The sequence below is a fragment of the Aquarana catesbeiana genome, linkage group LG03, assembly GCF_042186555.1.
Source record: "Aquarana catesbeiana isolate 2022-GZ linkage group LG03, ASM4218655v1, whole genome shotgun sequence".
In the NCBI taxonomy this organism is placed as follows: domain Eukaryota; kingdom Metazoa; phylum Chordata; class Amphibia; order Anura; family Ranidae; genus Aquarana; species Aquarana catesbeiana.
Genome location: NC_133326.1, coordinates 633,379,172 through 633,399,800, shown reverse-complemented (window position 1 = coordinate 633,399,800; position 20,629 = coordinate 633,379,172). Strand labels below are relative to the sequence as shown.

Below are 20,629 nucleotides of genomic sequence, written 5' to 3'. Positions count from 1 at the left end.
TACTTTATCACCACACTGGCAGTCATTGCTCTCCCATACTCTAGGTTTTGGGTGGGCCCTTGCCGTCCTCATGTACATTGCAGGGCTGCTGATCCTGCATGGTACCTGATGTCAGCAACCACCAGCCAGAGCACCTTAGAGGCTGTGCGGGAACCGATTGCACAGCATGGAGAAAGGCTGTTGTAATGAGGAGTAAGGCAAGTATTGCAGCTTATTCCTAAACCCATAGACATAATGATTCAACCCTTGCAGTGCAGGGCAACCTCAATGCAATGGTATTTTATACTGGTGCCAGGAGCTGGCTTTAGAACGCTCAAAACAAGCAAATACCCGATATCACATGTACGGTATATTGTGCAAGATACATACAATTTGACCTGTGTAATTTTAGAATGTGGACCCATATCCTAAAAAATGGAACATTTTAATATGTATAAATAAATGTATGTTTTTATCTCAAAGTGTATTGCTGTCTAAGTTGCCTCAAAAGTCCTGTCCAATTTTGGGGGGTATTTGCTTGTTCTATTACAGATTGGGATGTTGGCAACATTTGTATGGTTTTAAATAGTGGAGGTATTGTCTTTAGAATTTTCAATAAATTAGAAACCGGTAGGTTATAAAATGCTGTGTTCACCCCATCCAGTTGATTTCTCCTCACTATATGCTTGGTCTGACACTTGTTACTTGGACAGAAAGTGAAGGACAGTCTCAACAACATCTCCCAAAAAAGGGACACAGTCAGCAATAAAAAGCTGAATGATGAAAAGATTATGTAGCTATATTTTTCCTGAAGTTGGACATTAAAGCTAAAGTTTAATCTGCTTAAATTTGTGCCTTCTTAGTCCCCCCACCCATCCACATGCTAATAACAGTTTTAAATAAAACCTGTTTTCATTACATACCTTATTTTAGATCCAGTGATTACATCTGCTTCTCTATGCAATGCCAGCAGACTATGGCCATTAGGAGGAGCTGGCAAGGAGCTGAACATACAGTATCTCACAAAAGTGAGTACACCCCTCACATTTTTGTAAATATTTTATTATATCTTTATATCAAGAAGCGGAGGGTAAAGGTGATGGACTGGTCAAGCATATCTCCAGACCTAAACCCTATTGAGCATCTGTGGGGCATCCTCAAACAGAAGGTGGAGGAGCGAAGGTCTCTAACATCCACCAGCTCCGTGATGTCGTCATGGAGGAGTGGAAGAGGACTCCAGCAGGAACCTGTGAAGCTCTGGAGAACTCCATGCCCAAGAGGGTTAAGGCAGTGCTGGAAAATAGTGGTGGCCACACAAAATATTGACATTTTGCGCCCAATTGGAAATTTTCACTTAGGGGTGTACTCACTTTTGTTGCCAGCGGTTTAGACATTAATGGCTGTGTGTGGAGTTATTTTGAGGGGACAGCAAATTTACACTGTTATACAAGCTGTACACTCACTACTTTACATTGTAGCAAAGTGTTATTTCTTCAGTGTTGTCACATGAAAAGATATAATAAAATATTTACAAAAATGTGAGGGGCGTACTCACTTTTGTGAGATACTGTAGCTTTCTGAAAATATCATTGATTCAGTACTTAATACCTCGTTGGGTGGATGTGAGTCTGAATGAAAAGAAGAATGATGTTGGGAGGCTCTCCTGATTGGAAATGAAGCACGCTCTATTTACAAAAAAGGATCAAGATGTATACCTGGAAACTACAGATCAGTCAGGCTAACACCAATAGTATGTAAGGTATTTGAAGGAATGGTGAGAGACTCTATACAGATATATGTTTGTCTGCGATAAAGTTATCATAAGTGACAACAAGGAGGGATTTATAAACGACTGTTCTTGTCAGACCAACCTGTTCTTGTTCTATGAGGAAATAAATGAGAAATTGGATGGTGGAAGTTCAGTACTTCATCTAGAGTTTGCGAAGGCATTGGATACTGTACCTCAAACATTTCATCTATAAAATAAAGGGCTGTTTGAGTTGATGAAATTGTATCTACCACGGATAGGAAACTGGTTACATAGACAGGTGCAGATTGTTAAATTAAATACATTAATCACCAAAAGGGAAGGGCAACAAACTGGTGATGTTGCATGCCCACAGCAAAACCCAGGTAAGAGCCGCTGCACTTGAAAGATGTGGACATTAAAATAGGCATTCTTGAGGTCCACTGGAGCCAGAAAATCTCAGCAGCTGACTGGGTTCATTCTGAACAGAACTTTTTAAAATGAATGAAGGCATTTAGCGCTTTGACGACCAAAATGGGAAAACAACCCCTTCTGTAGCGGGAGTATGGGAGAATAAGGGAGCCATGATCGGCTTTGGAGGGAAGGACAAAATAAATCCTCCTTGGTTTCAGAAGAAGGAAAATTTCCAGCCTGGTGTAAGAGGGTACTTTTCCCTCCTGTGACATCAATAATATATAATAAAAGACATCTATCGAATCTCCAAGGCGCCACTCTCATTCAAAAGGGTTATATTTGTAAGCAATGTTTGTAATGCCGTCAGCAGACCAACATGTAGGCCAAAGAGTCTTCTACACACATACAGACAGAAGACTCATTCCAGATACGAGGCATACAATATCCACAAGGCGATCAACAAAGCAATGTAGGTCAACAGGCAAGAGCTCCAACAGATGAAAAACCAAAGGATTACTTAAGATCATTTCAGGGCCTTAGACAACTTAAGTCTAAATCCCCAAGGTTTGGAAAATGGACAGGACAGCAGTGGCAGGTAGCAGGACAGGTCCTGTCAGAAGAATGGAGACTACCAAGCTATTGACCACCAGATCCCTAAACACTGGAATGTCCTCAACAAGGACAGTTCAGGATTTGTCAAGATAAGAAGTTCCACCACAGGGAGGGCCCAGTTCTTAACAAACGCCTTCTCCATAGGGTGCGGTTTGTCAAAACACTTGGGACGGGGAAAATAGCTTTTCTAGGTGGACCAGTCAGCATACAAACCAACTGAAGCAGCACCTATACTGGAAAGGTTTTGACTAGTTAAGGGCTTCTAAGGGAGGCCAGGGCAGCAACCTGTGTCTGTTAGCCACAGAACTCCCCCAGCCCACCACTGCAATAAGTGCCCCTCATACAGGAGTGGTGTGCAGTGGAGTGATGTATGTACTCTCAAATTGGTCACTAGAGACTACTAGAAAGGTACTAGTAGTCTCTAGTTATTTTCCCTATGGGGTTGAAACTCAGAGCCTGTGCTGCAATACTTTTCTAAGGCCCACAACCTCTGTCCAAAAATAGAATTCTGATTTGGGTGACAGGTAATATGCCCAGGTAAAATCATTCCCACTTTGTCAGCCCAAATGAGGGTAGATTCTACCAGTGTTCTACCCCATGTGGATGCATGTGCTTCTGTCCGTCTGATAAAGGTCAGTCAGCCAGTGTGCTCCCTCCTAAAAAAGCTGGAATACTGACAGGATGGGGAAACTAATGTCCAAATGACCTTGGAGGGATTGAACATTCAAATGCCCACTGAAAAAGGCAAATATAATGTCCTCTCCATGCAAAAACAATTAGGCGGACACACCCTTCACCTCATACAGATGTGAAAGTCACTTTATTGGCATAAACCCTAGTCTAACCACCAACATATGCACTGTTCATCCTGCATAACGGCTGCCTTCAGTGTTAGTGGATAACTAGTGTACACATTATTAACACTTTATTCCATGGTATTAAAAAACAAAAAAACAGACCAGTGTGGTTAATTAAAATGTCAAGTTTTACTTTTATCTCCTGCTTATTAGTACCAAAATGTGTTCACAAGTTCAACTAATAAATCTCATCCCGCCGTTGCAGAGGATGGGACGAATTATTCCAGGGAAGGCCCGTAATAAGACAGACCTAGCGGGCTCAGTGTTCAGTGCAGGGGCTCTCAGTTCAGTGCAGTGAGGTTAAGAGTTCCGGGACAGGGGCATAAGATCACCAAAAAGACACTAAACAAGGGGTCACAGGAGAAAGGGGACTATGGGTGACCGGAGAGGTGGGTAGTCTTTGAACTCCTTCAGATAGCTGCGATGCTTTCCTTTGGCCCAAATTGTCATCTGGATGAATCCAACCAAGCTGAATAACGCCACTAGGAAAGAAGAAAATCATATTATATACAAGTGTCATGAAGAAGCCATCAGATGCACAGGATCACTGAGCAAGGCTTTCATGGTTTTATACACAGGAGTGGTATAGATGTGTTTTTTTCAAACTGGTCAATAGGGAACCCAGATGCCCTCCTCCCTGGGATCTTTGTACTTGTGTCTCTGTGTATCACCTTTATAATAAGGCATGATAAGCTGCTACACCAAAGAAAATTAATAGGACAATGAGACGCCCTTAGTGGGCAAAATGAGGACCTCATTGGACAGAACGATGGCAACAGGTTATTAACAATTAAGTCAGGAAAAGTCAACAAAGTCAAACTAAATTAGAGGGGGAGTTTTTTCTAGTTAATAAAGTTCAAAGCAGGTGTCTGTTCTTAGCCAGGGTTTTTTTACAAGTCTAAATGTAGTATGTTTATGTTAAGTCTGGCCTCGTGAGAAGGGTACCCTTTAACCACTTGCCTACAGGGCATTTTCACCCACCCCTCCTGCCCAGCCAATTTTCAGCTTTACCGCGCTCACATTTTGAATGACAATTGCGCAGTCATACAACACTGTACCCAAATGAAAATGTTAGCATTCTTTTCACACAAATAAAGCTTTTGGTGGTATTTAATCACCACTGTTTTTTTTTTTTTTAAACAAACGGAAAAAACCAAAAAAAAAAAAAAGGTTTTCTTGGTTCCAGTTATAAAATTTTGCAAAAAAATAATTTTTCTCCTTTACTGATGCGCACTAATAGGCGGCATTTAAGGGCACAGATTGGCAGTGCCCTGATTATCATTGTAGCAGTCCCCTGTCACACTTGCTGGTTGCCGGCTCTCCTCTCCTTACACTGTGATAGCATGCAAGGAAAGGAATGCTGATAACTGGCAAGTGTGTTTACATTGTGATCAGCTGCGATTGGCCCTTTACCCCGATCTGTGATTAGCTGTGTCCAAAGAACGCTGCGATCACAGCGCTCACCGGGTGTGTGGTTCTGGGAGGACGTCAATAAACACCCTCCCAGAACTGGACGACTGCGCTGTAGCCACCATGCGGCTCTAGTGCTATCAAGAAGTGATTAAATGAGAAATTAAGAGATAAAACGGCCCGGAAAAAATCTGGGGAAGAAAGTAGTCTCCGTCGAGGTTTGCTATACTTACCAGGTAGACACTGAGTCATTATGGCAAATCCAATCCAGGAGCCCACCTAAGAAACAAAGATCACAATATGTCAATTTTTTTTTTTTTATCTGGAGCCATCTACTCATAATTAACTGGTATGCTCTTCCTTAAAGGGACCCTTCACCCTTGTCCCTTACCTCATACGTGTAGTTGGGGCAAGACACCAGCAGGAAGAGCCATGTGAAGGGGTTACGTGTTGGGAAGGGAATTTTCCGCGTCTTTGAGCCTTGGAAGAAAACAAACATGATTGCAGGTTATATAAATAGGACTACAATCATAATTATACATGTAGGTCCATACAAATTGAGTCATTGTAACATTTAGGTGAAAGCAGTTTATGTGACTCCATCAGGTTTACAGTGAGGGAAAAAGGTATTTGATCCCCTGCTGATTTTGTACGTTTGCCCACTGACAAAGAAAGGATCAGTCTATAATTTTAATGGTAGATTTATTTTAACAGTGATACAGAATAACAAAAATATCCAGAAAAACACATTTCAAAAAGTTATAAATTGATTTGCATTTTAATGAGTGAAATAACTAAATAAGTATTTCACCCTTTCACAAAACATGACTTAGTACTTGGTGGCAAAACCCTTGTTGTCAATCACAGAGGTCAGATGTTTCTTGTAGTTGGCCACCAGGTTTGCTCACATCTCAGGAGGGATTTTGTCCCACTCCTGTGTGCAGATCCTCTCCAAGTCATTAAGGTTTCGAGGCTGACATTTGCCAACTGCAACCTTCAGCTCCCTCCACATATTTTCTATGGGATTAAGGTCTGGAGACTGGCTAGGCCACTCCAGAACCTCAATGTGCTTCTTCTTGAGCCACTCCTTTGTTGCCTTGGCTGTGTGTTTTGGTCCATTGTCATGCTGGAATACCTATCCACTTGCCCATTTTCAATACGCTGGCTGAGGGAAGGAGGTTCTCACCCAAGACTTGACGGTACATGGCCCCATCCATCGGCCCTTTGATTTGGTGAAGTTGTCCTGTCCACCCCCAAAGAATAATGTTTCCACCTCCATGTTTGACGGTGGGGATGGTGTTCTTGGGGTCATAGGCAGCCTTCCTCCTCCTCCAAATGCAACAAATGTTGAGTTGATGCCAAAGAGCTCGATTTTGGTCTCATCTGACCACAACACTTTCACCCAGTTCTCCTCTGAATCATTCAGATGTTTATTAGCAAACTTCAGACGGGCCTGTACATGTGCTTTCTTGAGCAGGGGGACCTTGCAGGTGCTGCAGGATTTCAGTCCTTTGCACCGTAGTGGGTTACCAATTTTTTTCTTAGTGACTATGGTCCCAGTTGCCTTGAGATCATTGACAAGATTCTCCTGTGTAGTTCTGGGACGATTCCTCACTGTTCTCATGATTATTGAAACTCCACAAGGTGATATCCTGTATGGAGCCCCAGACCGAGGGGGATTGACAGCTATTATGTGTTTTTTTCCATTTGTGAAGAATTGCACCAACTGTTGTCACCCTCTCACCAAGCTGCTTGGCGATGGTCTTTTACCCAATTCCAGCCCTGTGTAGGTCTACAATCTTGTCCCTGACATCCTTGGACAGCACTTTGTTCTTGGCCATGGTACAGAGATTAGAATCTGATTGATTGCTTGCGTGGACAGGTGTCTTTAAGAGAGTGCTCCTAATCTCAGCTCGTTACCTGCATAGAAGACAACTGGGAGCCAGAAATGTTGCTGATTGATAGGGGATTAAATACTTCTTTCACTCATTAAAATGCAAATCAATTTATAACTTTTTGAAATGTGTTTTTCTGGATATTTTTGTTGTTATTCTGTCTCTCGCTGTTAAAATAAACCTAACATTAAAATTATAGACTGATAATTTCTTTGTCAGTGGGCAAACGTACAAAATCAGCAGGGGATCAAATACTTTTTTCCCACACGGCATCTGTTTTTAAGTATGGAATCAACATTACACACCTGCACTTAGAGTATTTGACTATCATCTGTAGGGATTTCAGGTGAATGCCAGGCATTGGAAAAAAAAAAAAAAAAAAAAAAAAAAAAAACACCACACACGATAAATAAAAACCTTCTAAGACGTTAACTTGTTTACCTAAATCTGTAGTCACGTGACCATTCACAGCACCTCTTCTGGTAATAGAGACTGGTCAGTCTAAGCTTCTCTCTGTGAAACTGATATTGCAGCCACCCCTCGCATTGTGAAATCATGATTCTGGTGTGATGATAGTTGAGGACTGTATCTACTGTACTAGCATCCCCAACAAAACTGTTGAACTTTTTATAGAAATGAAAGGGACTTTTCAGATACTAAATTCTCTCAATAAGTTCAAAACGGTTTCATTTAAAAATCCAGAATAATTTATTCAAGGTTTTAGTTTAGGGTAAAGGCTATTCCCAGATTCTCCCTCCTGGTTTTCGAGTGAGAAATGGGATAGTAGGATAGGCACCCCATGCCTGGATGGTTTAATTCTAGTTCTAGTTTTGTTTTTTTTCCTTTTCTTTTTTGTTATTGTTCTGTTGTCTGTTTGCGTGCTAATGGTACCTGGCGTGCTGTCTTTGGGACTTTGCTGCTCATGAATTGGTTATGGGTACGCCCCCCCCTATAGCCTTATTTATTGATACCATATATACCCAATGGCTGATCCAAAACCTGACTCCTTTACCATCCTTTCATGGAATGTCAGAGGCCTTAATTCTAAATTCAAGCGAGCCCTCCTATTTCAATATCTAAAATCTCACTCCCCTCAGCTTATTCTCCTTCCGGAGACCCACCTCATAGGCAGCAAAATCCTGACATAAAAAAAAAAAAACATGGATACAGAGGGCGGTTCACGCCACATACTTCACTTATGCTAGGGGTGTATCGATCCTTATCCACAAGAACTTTCCCTGTGTGGTTGAGGAGATAAGTACAGACCCACAAGGAAAATTTGCAATAGCTGTGTTCTCACTTTCGTCTCAAAGATATATCAACCTGTATATTCCCCCCCGTTCTCTCCCGCAATATTATATGCTGTTTTAGAAAAGATTACACCCTTTGGCCCGGGGAAACTTCTAGTTATGGGTGATTTTAATGCCACCATGTCCCCGGAACTTGATAGGCCGACCTCATCTAAAAATTATTGTATAGACCTGTCCGCCTGGGCCCAGGCGATGGGACTGGTGGAGATCTGGAGGTGGAAACACCCTTCCACCAGGGCCTATTCGTGCTTTTCAGCTTCTTACAAAACTGCATCACGAATAGACCTGGCCTTCTCCAATCCTGCGCTGTTGGCGGATGTATTGGAGGCAACGTATCTACCAAGTGGCCTCTCTGACCATAGCCCTCTGGCTGTAGTGTTCCGCTCTCCAACCTCCCGGAGCGCGGGGCTATGGAGGTTGGGGTCTCCCATCCAGATCTCTGAGAAAATACCCCTCTTGTTAACTGAGTTCTGGGAGCAGAACACTGGGTCCTCCTCTCCCGACATTATTTGGGATGCATTTAAGGCTTATACTAGAGGGCAATATATCTCCTCTATAGCTAACATAAAGAAACAGCAGAAGACTGAGACTCAGTCACTGCAGCAGTCGGTGACAGACCACACCACTACTGACAGCAGTGATGCCACACCTGCTCATTTTGATCAGCTAATGGCAGTCCAGAGAGATCTACAACTACACCTGACCGAGGTAACACGACTCGAAATTTACAAAGGTAAACAGAGGACTTTCGAACAGGGATATAGGAATGGCTGTCTTTTGGCCATGATGGCACAGCACGACCAACCTCACACTCTCATTTCCACCCTGCAGACCCCTGAGGGAGGGACGGTTACCTCCCCCTCGGACATTTCGCAAACTTTTAACACCTTCTACGAGACTCTATATACCTCCTCTCTCCCCTCTGATTTCCAGCCCAAGTCATTAAATGTCCTGTTGGACCCATTGGCACTGGGCTGGCTCTCTGATCAGGAGCGAGACTCTGGTTCAACCATTTACGATCTCGGAGGTCCAAAAGGTCATTCAGTCCTTCCCCTCGGGCAAGGCGCCAGGGCCAGATGGACTCCCAATTGACTTTTACAAGACGCATGCAGACTTATTAGCACCTTTATTGGCCCAATTATACACTACATGTTTAGCTGACGGACAACTGCCGGCATCCTTGTATCATGCACACCTGACACTAATATATAAGCCCCCCAAAGACCCCGTTTCCTGTGCTTCCTACCGGCCCATTGCGTTATTGAATAACGATTTAAAAATCCTAACTAAGCTCCTGGCTCTTCGGTTATACTCCCTGTTGCCCTCAGTGATAGACCCGGACCAAACTGGTTTCATTCCCCGTAGATCCATGGATGTCAATCTTCGAAGGTTGTTCACCAACATACACGCTCAACACATCAACATGGGATCACGGGTGGTGGCCTCACTTGATATAGAAAATGCTTTTGATACGGTTGAGTGGCCCTTCCTATGGGAAACGATGCACAGAATGGGATTCCCCCTACTCTTTATCAAATGGCTTCAGGTGATATACCAAAGTCCCACTTCCTCGGTGCGCCTGAGTGGCGAACTATCTGCCCCCTTTAGGCTCCTTAGAGGTACTAGGCAGGGCTGCCCACTTTCTCCGGCATTGTTTGCTCTGGCTATTAAGCCGGTGGCTGAAGCACTGCGCTCTTCGCCACACATTAAAGGTCTTCGTGTTGGATTGCTGGAGGAGCGGGTAGCCTTGTACGCGGATGATATGTTACTTTTCTTTAATGACGCCGGTCCGTCACTGCAGGGTGCACTGACAGTTTTAGATACTTTTGCTGCAGTCACTGGACTCAGGGTCAATTGGTCCAAATCCCTCCTATTCCCCATAGATCAGTCAGCTAAGAATACATCCCCCCCGATAACCCCCTTAAATGCGTAGACTCCTTTAAATATTTGGGAGTTCATGTCTCCTCCCAAGCTTCAGACTTTGTCCCGTTAAACCTCACCCCGGTACTTCTGGAGGCCCAGCAAAAGCTTAAAACATGGGGTAACTTGCCCTTGTCTATCTGGGGACGAGTGAACCTCCCTAAAATGAAAATAATTCCCAAACTCATTTAACTCTTCCGTCATTCCCCACAATGGGTACCCAAATCATTCTTTAAAAAGCTGAACAATATTTTTTCTTCTTTTCTATGGGGTCCCTCGCCGCCGAGATACCGATTGTCGACCTTGATGAGGCCGAGAACACAGGGAGGAATGGCTTTTCCAGACTTCCTAGCTGCTCAGTTGGTGACTGCGGCCTGGTGGCTGCACCCAGATAGAACAAATTTGTCCACTGTGCTTGTAGCTACGGTGGTCGGGTCGTTGGAAATCCTCCAATTTTTAATTTACTGGGGTCCTCGTGCCCCCTACCCCTTAACCCCCTCCATGCTTACCACCCTGAGGGCTTGGCGAGCAGGACTAGTTATCGAAAAATGTAAAAAGTCTGAGGATTCCCCAAACGCCCCGATCTGGAAGAACCCTAGTCTACCGCACATCTACAAAATTTTGGACCCTTATGCGTGGACTAAATACGGTGTTAAACTCATGTCCCGCATAGTATCTCAGGACTCCCTATTCCCCCTATCATATCTCTCCTCCATATACAACATACCAGACTACTATCGCTTTCGCTATCGCTATCTTCAACTGTCTCATGCATTTGCTGCACAATTCCCGCGTTCCTCCTGTGTCCCGGCCCAGTCGGAGCTGGAGAGAACAACAAAAAATAAAAGTGTAGCGCTATATACTATACAGACATATAAATCAAAAAGACCCCAACCCATAAGTGCATACAAACAGTAAGTAAAAACCTTATCACACCTTGTATGACCATAAATATGGATTGCACAATAAAGTAGCACTGTATTATTCAACAAAACAGTTAAGGTGAAACAGTAAATGATAAATCTTAATTGACAGATATAAACAAACAACTTATATTTGGAAAACCATGAAGGTTCAGCAAATCTAACATCTAAATTTATGTAAAAAAATCCTGGAACATAACAGTCCACAGTATAAAAGTTTGTAGAAAAATTATGAAAAAAGAAACCACCACCAAAAGTCTATGGAGGATGCACGTTGAAAATGGTGGAAATATGACTCCCAGGTTCACAAATAGATAAAATTCACCAAATCTGGCAAGTAGGTAGACAGTGAAGGAACCACAAGTGAACAGAGGGTCTAGATTGGTGCCGGGGCAATCACCAGAAACATCTAGAAGGTTACTGGAACTTAATGACTTGAAAAGACATGTGTCATACAAGTCAAAAAGGCTTATTGACCAACCCGTCTAAACAGTGTGTCTTGTCAAATGTCGTCAGCATACAATAGGAAGGAGGGTATCAGCACAGCTTCCACATCCATAGGCAATCCGACATAGGCCAAACAAATATTCATATGCCATGCGAGGAGTAAAAAAACTCACATATCGTGATAACGTTTAAATACTGGTTTATTAAAATAGTTAAAAACGGCTCCTTAGCTGAAACATGTCAGGTGGACCCCTCACGATTACCGCTATATGATGTTTGAGCTGTTTCTGATCTTCTAATATGGGAGTTTATTTTTAACCATTTTAATAAACCAGTATTTAAACGTTATCACGCTATGGGAGTTTTTTTTTACTCCTCGCATGGCATATGAATATTCGTTTGGCCTATGTCGGATTGCCTATGGATGTGGAAGCTGTGCCGATACCCTCCTTCCTATTGTATGCTGACGACATTTGACAAGACACACTGTTTAGACCGGTTGGTCAATAAGCCTTTTTGACTTGTATGACGCATGTCTTTTCAAGTCATTAAGTTCCAGTAAGCCTCTTGATGTTTCTGGTGATGGCCCCGGCACCAATCTAGACCCTCTGTTCACTTGTGGTTCCTTCACTGTCTACCTACTTGCCAGATTTGGTGAATTTTATCTATTTGTGAACCTGGGAGTCATATTTCCACCATTTTCAACGTGCAACCTCCATAGACTTTGTGGTGGTTTCTTTTTTCATAATTTTTCTACAAACTTATGCTGTGGACAGTTATGTTCCAGGATTTTTTTACATAAATGTAGGTGTTAGATTTGCTGAACCTTCACGGTTTTCAAAATATAAGTTATTTGTTTATATCTGTCAATTAAGATTTATCATTTACTGTTTCACCTTAACTGTTTTGTTGAATTAAGTGCTATTTTATTGTGCAATCCATATTTATGGTCATAAAAGGTGTGATAAGGTTTTTACTTACTGTTTGTATGCACTTATGGGTTGGGGTCTTTTTGATTTATATGTCTGTATAGCATATAGCGCTACACTTTTATTTTTTGTTATCTTTTGCCTTGAGTACTATAGGTGTGTTAGCTGCTATCCGAGTGTTCTTTTTTTGTTTTAGCGCAGCGCTGTACTTACCTCCCTATTGGAGCTGGAGAGAACACTCAGATCTAGCTGTGCCGAGAAGCCCACTTCACATTTGTATACATACCTGATCTTTGTGTCTCTCCCGCCTCTTAAAAAAACTTTGGGCTCGCTGGCAACATGACATTCCCACATTGGACAATGATGACTGGGACAATGTATGGGACTTCCCTTTTAGCTCATTAGTTTCTATCCGAGATAGATTGGTGCAGTTCAAAATTGTACATAGGGCTTATTTCACCCCATACAGACCTCATAAGATGGATCCTTCCCATTCCTCGGAATGCTGGAGGTGTGGCGCCTCGCCAGGAGATTTTTCCCATATCTTCTGGCGTTGCCCTAAGGTCCAACAATATTAGGGGGAGGTGCTTGATTTGATAGATAGGATCACATCGGTCACACTTCCACCAGTAATGGAGATATGCCTTCTAGGACTCCTGGAAAATGTCATACCGACCATAGCCAAAACGCACAATGATTGGCCTATTATTCTTCTACGCCTGGAAGAATATTGCAATGCATACACCCCCCTCTTTAGTGCAATGGAAACGTTTGGTGAACAATAACCTCCCTTTATACAAAGATACTTACATAAATAGAGGTTGCCCACTGAAGTATGACAGAGTCTGGCATGTATTGTTGGCTGCACCTGAAACGGCTTAACGGACAGGGGGTGATATACTGCTGATTTGTTGAAAATATCTCTCAACACCTGGGGCTGGGAGCTAGAAATTGAGTATCGCTAACTTTTAAATGTTTTGAAGAGGTTATTAGGGCTTATCCTAGGTCAAGTTGGGATCAGGAAAATTGTATCGAACTTTTGATGTATTTTCAGCAATTATTGTCACATTTGTAGAATTGTAATGTATCATTTCATATTGACTCATGGGTACTGTAGGCGCGCTAGTTGTTAATTTTTTCTTTTTTTTTGTTTTGTTGTGTATACAACTTGCAATAAAAAAAAAAAAAAAAAAAAAAATCCAGAATAATTTGATTGCAAAAACATCAGCAATCAAAAGATTTGGTATATCGCAGTGGGTTCATAGATACATTTTGAATGGGCTTGTTCAGGTTGACCCTGGCACTACATGGTTGTTAGTAAGTGCAATGAAGGTGGTATAATCAGTCTGTAACATGTATGGTCCCCTTTACATTACACTGTCTGTAAAGCCGGTCATTGATGGTTCAAATCTCAGCCGGTTCACCAGGGCCCGGCCGAGATTCAAACCACATATGGGCAAGCTGATTGTACCCAAGTTGTTTGATCAATCAACTTAAGTAAACCCAGCCAATCAAATTTTTAGAGTGAATATTCACAAGAAAATCCAGACAGGCTGCTTGTACTTAAGTTGATTGATCAATCAACTCGGGTACAATAAGCTGTAGATTCTAGCAATAATTACTGTTAGAGGTGCACCGAAATTTCGGCCACCGAAAATGATCGTCCGAAAACAGCGTTTTTGGTATAAACCGTAAGAAAAAAAAAAGCCGATATCGAAAGGGGGGCAGGGCACGCCCAGTCCTCCATCCCTCCCTCCTGAGCGCAATCTCCGTGTGTCATGGAGCTGAATTGCACGGACCGCAGTAACAATGTCCCACCTCCTGTGATAGACGGCACACTGATCCAATGGTGGGACATTGAATCAGTGTAACGTGATCAAAAAAGACGGGACATTGTTACTGCGGCCCGGGAAATTCAAATACGCTCTGTGACACACGGAGATCGCCGCTTTGATCTGGCCACAGACAGGCTGAATATGACAGGCACTGGTGAGGCTGCTGGGCACAGGTAGGCTGCATGTGACGGGCACTGGTGAGGTTGCATTGATCTCTTGTATCATGGGGACACAGAAACAAAAGGCTTTAAAAGAGTAACTCCACTTTTGTGGGAAAAAATACAGCAAATAAAATGAATCTAGCATATACAGCCACCTTTTTCTTCAGAGCATAAAATGGTAGGAATCTGTAAAAGTTTGTTAAAATAGAACTTTAGGCAAAAGTATTTTTTTTTCTATTTTGGATAGGGCAAGGGAGAGTTATAACCCCTGTCAGAGTTTTCTTTCGCCATCTGTCCCTTTGCAGAGATTTCCTATCACATCCTGACCCATAGCCAAATAGGAGGCGAGTGGAAATCCCTGTAAATGAAGGGAATTCCTTAGGGACCCCTAGGTCACCAGAAATAGTGTCAATGGAAATAGTTCCACTGGAAGATTTCCCCTTTATGACTTTTCTGGGGACAGCCCAATATTTGGGATTCTTTTACTTTCAATGATAAAAAGGTAAACAGGACAAAGAGAGGTTGAATCTTAACTTGGGTACAGACCGCAATAAAAACAGACAGGTGTTCTAAACCCTCTCCACTCTATCCAAAACTAGGAAAAAAAGGTTTTCCCTTTATTTATACTTTAAAATCCATGCAATGTACATCAATTAACCAGGAGATTGTTTTTTTTTCTCAATAAAAGTGAAGTTACTCTTTATGGTGCCAAAGACATTGCTGAAGGACTATTAGGAAAATTACACGTGGACAGGTTGTTATTGTGAAAGGCTCCATATATACCTCTGTCTAATTTTCTGGCATGTTCATACCATTCCACAATATCATGGAATCTTTTTAGATTCCATGGTTACTGGGCGGGGTAAAAATGCCCAACTTGATTAATTTCAGTCCTGCTGTCCTTTTGAAAATACTCCGATCTGTCTGCAAATGTTCTCTGCTAATAAGGTACCCATAGGGCTGTCAGTTTTAACCATATCTGTACTGGGTTAGGCAGATGTCTACTGACCAACTGCTGCTGTTGTTGTTGTTGTTGGGAACAACCCCCCCCCCCCCACGACTGAGCGGCAGCGGCTGACCTGGGGACCCACAGCGGCAGCAGAGCGGGACATTGTGGTGCGGGAGCACTGAGGACAGCATCACCCCACAGACAGAGGAGGCGGGAGGACATCCAGTGGGACCGGGAAGTGGAAGGCTGACAAGGAGAGGCGGCAGGTAAGTGAAGTGCAGACCGGAGGAGGCAGTGTGAGAATGATCAGTGAGCGGTGGCATTGAAGGTGACTGACTGACTGCTAGTGTCAGATTACAAGGGGAGACTGTGCAGAGTGATAGAGACACAAACACCAAAACCTGACTGACAGTGTATGGGTGTACCAGAGTATTGGGAGTACCAGAGTATTGGGAGTACCAGAGTATTGGGAGTACCAGAGTATTGGGAGTACCAGAGTATTGGGAGTACCTGGGTACTGTGTGTGTACCAGAGTATTGGGTGGGTGTGGAGCTGCGACTCAGTGTACATCTTGCGGCATGTATGCGTTCCTTGATTATCCGATCATGGGGCGAATACTGCTGTGCAAAATGTAAGCACATTGTTTCCCTGGAAGCCCAGGTTCTGAATCTAGGGAAGCATCAGCACTGAGAAAACCCTCTATACTAATGGAAAGCCTAGAACGTACCTGGCAGGTGCCGGCAGGGGCCAGCACAGAGGCAGGAGGAGACAAAGAGGTGCAGGCATCAGAAAAGAGTAGATGAGTGACAGTCAGGAGGGGTAGAGTGGGAAGTGCCAGGGAGGCCGATCCAGGGCTGGAGTATCCCAATAAGTATGTTCCATTGAGTGACATTCGTGAAACCAGTCAGGGACCAGCACTGCTGGAGCTGAGGGACTCCCCTAGCTGCCAGGGGAAGAACTCCTCCAGTGAGAATGGGGGGGGGGGGAGTGAAGGGAAAGGATAGACAGATTCTGGTGGTAGGGGACTCAATTCTTAGAAGGACAGAGAGGGCAATCTGTTACAGACAGACAGACTTGAAGCGCCAAACTGTATGCTGTCAACCGGGCGTGGCACATCACAGATCTGGTGGACAGATTACTGGGAGGGCCTGGGCAAGACCCGGCTGTGTCAGAGTGCACGTTGGCACCAATGACAAAGTCAGAGACAGATGGAGTGTCCTAAAGAACGATTTTAGGGACTTGGGACCTAAATTGAGGAAAAGGACCTCCAAGGGAGTATTCTCAGGAATACTACTGGTACATCGAGCCACACCAGAAAGGCAGAGGGAGATTAGGGAAGTAAACAAGTGGCTGAGGAGTTGGTGTAGTAAGGAGGGGTTTGGGTTCCTGCAGGACTGGGCCGACTTCTCAGTTGGTCACCAGTACTATAGAAGGGACAGACTGCACCTAAATGAGGAGGGGGCAGATCAGCTGGGAGTAAAGATGGCCAAAAAGTTATTAGGATTTTTAAACTAGGCGACGGGGGGGGGGGGGGCACCAGAGGTAGAGATGGTCAGCGCGGAACATATTCCAAAGGGTAGTATTGGTAGGTTGACTAAAGCACATAAACCCAAGGTATAGTAACAGGTCCTAGTTGCAATCTCGGAACTCCCAATAAGAGGATAGTATGCGAGCGACCTGTCTAAACTACGTGGCATGTTCACCGATGGGATGAAGCTAATGGGCAAATAATACTGGGAGTATGCTATAGGCCCCCTAACCTGAGGGAGGAGGCGGAGGTGGACCTCCTATCACAATTTGGATTAGGAGCAAGGATGGGAAGCGTCATCATAATGGGGAACTTTAATTATCCAGACATAGACCGGGCAGAGGGAACCACGCATTCGTCTAAAGCTCGCCAGTTTCTAAATGTTTTGCAGGACAATTTAATAGGTCAGATGTTAGACGCACCAACTAGAAATAAAGCGTTATTTGAACTACTGATTACCAACAATGCAGACCTGATCAAAGATGAGGATATATGGGGCAATTTGGGAAACAGCGATCACAGTTCAAACTGGCTTCAGTATAAAATCACAAAAATAGGAAACAAGGGGAATACAAAGACACTGAATTTCAAAAGAGCCAACTTCCCTAAACTATGAACCTTGCTAGAAGGCAAATTGGGATAAAATCTTAGGAACAAGGAACACAGAGGAGAGATGGATTCACTTTAAGAGCATATTAAATAAGGGCATTAGCCAGTGCATCCCATTGGGTAATACATTTAAAAGACTGAACAAAAGTCCTAGATGGCTTAATTCCAATGTAAAAATACATATAAAAGCAAAAAAGGAGGTCTTCAAAAAATACAAAGTTGAGGGATCATCATCAGCAGACTTTATAGAGAATGCAACAAGAAATGTAAGGGTGTAATCAGGGTGGCTAAGATAGAACACGAAATACACATACCGGAGGAGAGCAAAAAAAATACCAAGAAATTGTATAATATTTTGATAACCCTAAATTATTTATCTCCCACAAAGAACCTAACCAAGGTGTAGCAGATATTGCAATCTAGGGAAAAATCTGCTGCAAACATAGTTCTTACAGAAATTAATCTATTCAGTGAGTGTGGCAACAAGAAAGTAACCTGTAACAAAGTAGAAGGGAGTCAATGGCTTCATCTCTTAATAAGAAGACAGCATGTCACCTCTAGACTCACCAGCTGGCCTCAGGTTCCTCAGAGCGATGTGTATGGAGAAGTTACCCAACTGACAAAACTGAGAAGCAGAAGAGACAAATTATATATTTAAGTTACCTCTTCCAACATTACTCAACATAAACAACAGACTTTAATAAATATGAAAAAGCTAGATCAACATGCTTAATGAATAAAAATGGCTATGCAAATATAAATTTTTTCCCCCCTACAGTTTGCTGCGGACACGTGACCACTAACCCTCGGTCACTTCCGATTTCTCTAAAGACTGCTGTCAACAAAAGTAAGTGACCTGAGAAACTCCCGCATGTACAGTAGAGGACAAATTGTAAGGTGCCCCCAGGCTAATGAAGCGTTGCATTCACTGTTAAGACCACGGTGCCAAGTCTAAGGAAGCCTCTGTGTTATAGAGGAAAAGTCAGGTGCTGAGACTAATGAAGTGGTGCATGCACAGCACAGGAAAAGTATGATGTGCCCAGAAGTGATGGCTCACACCTTAGCAAAGCAACAGGCCAATAACAGATCAGCATGCAAAAAATCCAGCTCTACCAGAAATAAAACACTACTTCCCTACTAAGATCCTCCCTATATATTTCCCCCCTGCTGCTCGGCTTCCTTAAAGGGGTTGTAAAGGCCGAAGATTTTTTTTATCTTAATGCATACTATGCATTAAGATAAAAAGCATTCTATGTGCAGCAGCCCCCCTTAGCCCCCCTAATACTTACCTGAGCCCCATCTCTATCCAGCGATGGCCACAAGTTCCTCAGCGATCCGGGACTCTTCCTCCTAACTGGCTGAGACACAGCAGTGGTGCCATTGGCTAACTGACTTTGACAGCAGCGGGAGCCAATCAGGAGAGAGAGAGGCGTAGCTGAACCGCAGCTCCGTGTCTGAATGGTCACAGGGAGCTGCAGCTCGGCTTGGATGGCCCCATAGCAAGCTGCTTGTTGTGGGAGCACTCGACAGGAGGGAGGGGCCAGAAGCACTGAAGAGGGACCAGAAAAGAGGAGGATCTGGGCTGCTCTGTGCAAATCCACTGCATAGAGCAGGTAAGTATAACATGTTTGTTATTTTTTATTCTAACGAGACTTTACAATAAATGTAAGCGCGTAAGCAAAGCAGGGGCAATAGGAGGTGGATGGAAGCCAGACGGAAAGGCTCAACCCTGGTTACCCTTTCGGCATGCCACTTTAGAGAATATTCTCTCCAACCTCATTTTCCCTGACATCCATGTGTGTGATAACCCCAACTTAAAGAGAAATGCACCAATAAATACTCACCAGAAATATGATGACAGCAATTTTCACCTGTTCATCTCCATATGCTGTTTAACATAAAAAACAGGATCATGTTATATTAAGGACATAATGCTTACCTCTTCAAATTTACAGATAAACTAGAACCAAAATACTGACAAGTTGCAATAATAGAGGGGGGGGGGGGGGGGTCCTTTCCAGACATAGAGCTGAAGTTACAGATGTTGCCTGTGGCACCACCTATTAAAATAATCTATTACTGCAGCAATGATGAAATGTTCATCTGCCATGTTTAGTCCACCCAGCAGATAAATGGCTGTAGAAGCTCAATATATTGAGCAAGTCTAAATTGAATGATGGAACCACACTTTTTTTTTTTACTACCTTAGGAAGAAGTGAGGCAAGAACAGTGTGTACACCCCACTAAGCATTTACGGTTGTCTCTAGAACAAAAAGGTCTCCTACTACTCCCGGTCATATAGTGAAGATATGTGCATATCTAGAGAGGAACCAGGAAGGTCAGCTCATAGAACACACAGCTTTTACAGTACAGTGATGGACAGAGGAGAAAAATTTCCTGACTTGAGTTCAGTAAAGAACTGATAACTAAATATCCCAAAATCTCACTTAGAAATAAGGCGGACTTCCATTTAAAGAAAGTATGGTATGGTACGGTACTTGCTGGAAAAACCATTTTTAATTACACAAACTATACCCAGCATATTACTCCATGAGGATTTATTTGTTATAAAGTCAAAAACTTTCACTCCCATCTATATCCTACAGATATATTAATGTTGATTATTTAAAGCAGGACTTGACAAATTTGCTTAGAATCTAGGAGCCAGCTGAAAAAAATTAAGAGCCAGTTTTCTTAATCAGCTGCCCAGCACCCAGAAGTGCATGTCTGGGGCGTCAGGCAATAAGAATTGCTCACACCTGATGCCAAGTGAAAAAAGACTGTAAATAAAAAAAAAAAAACCACAAGAAAAACAAAAAAAAAAAAGAGTAATTTTTCTTCTTCACTGATGTGCACTGATAGGCTGCACTAATGGGCATTGATGAGGTGGCACTGATGGGCACCATCAAGGGAGCACTCAGATGGCACTGTCAGACGGCACTGAGATTGTACTGACAGGTGGAACTGAGAGGCAGCACAGATGGCACTGACAGGTGGCACTGATAGGCAATACTGAGATGACACTGAAGGGCAGCACTGAGATGGCAAAAGGTGGTTCTGATAGGCAGCACTAAGATGGTACTGAAAGTCGGCACTGAGATGGC

At 43.2% G+C, this 20,629-nt stretch overlaps 1 protein-coding gene across 4 annotated transcripts in view; it reads right to left on the bottom strand.

Annotated features, from left to right (window-relative positions):
• Window positions 1–3,719: 3,719 nt before the first annotated feature.
• TECR (trans-2,3-enoyl-CoA reductase) overlaps window positions 3,720–20,629 on the bottom strand; it is a 79,638-nt gene continuing 62,728 nt past the window's right edge. For 2 of the 4 annotated variants that reach the window (XM_073622489.1, XM_073622487.1), the window contains 5 exons: window positions 19,370–19,413; window positions 18,081–18,150; window positions 5,411–5,499; window positions 5,253–5,298; window positions 3,720–4,091 (listed from right to left, as the gene is read on the bottom strand). In XM_073622489.1, the coding sequence (XP_073478590.1) occupies window positions 3,964–4,091; window positions 5,253–5,298; window positions 5,411–5,499; window positions 18,081–18,150; window positions 19,370–19,413 (377 nt within the window). In that variant the 3' untranslated portion in view covers window positions 3,720–3,963. The remainder of the gene's footprint in view (window positions 4,092–5,252; window positions 5,299–5,410; window positions 5,500–18,080; window positions 18,151–19,369; window positions 19,414–20,629) is intronic. The other 2 variants (XM_073622490.1, XM_073622488.1) reach the window with 1 other exon arrangement.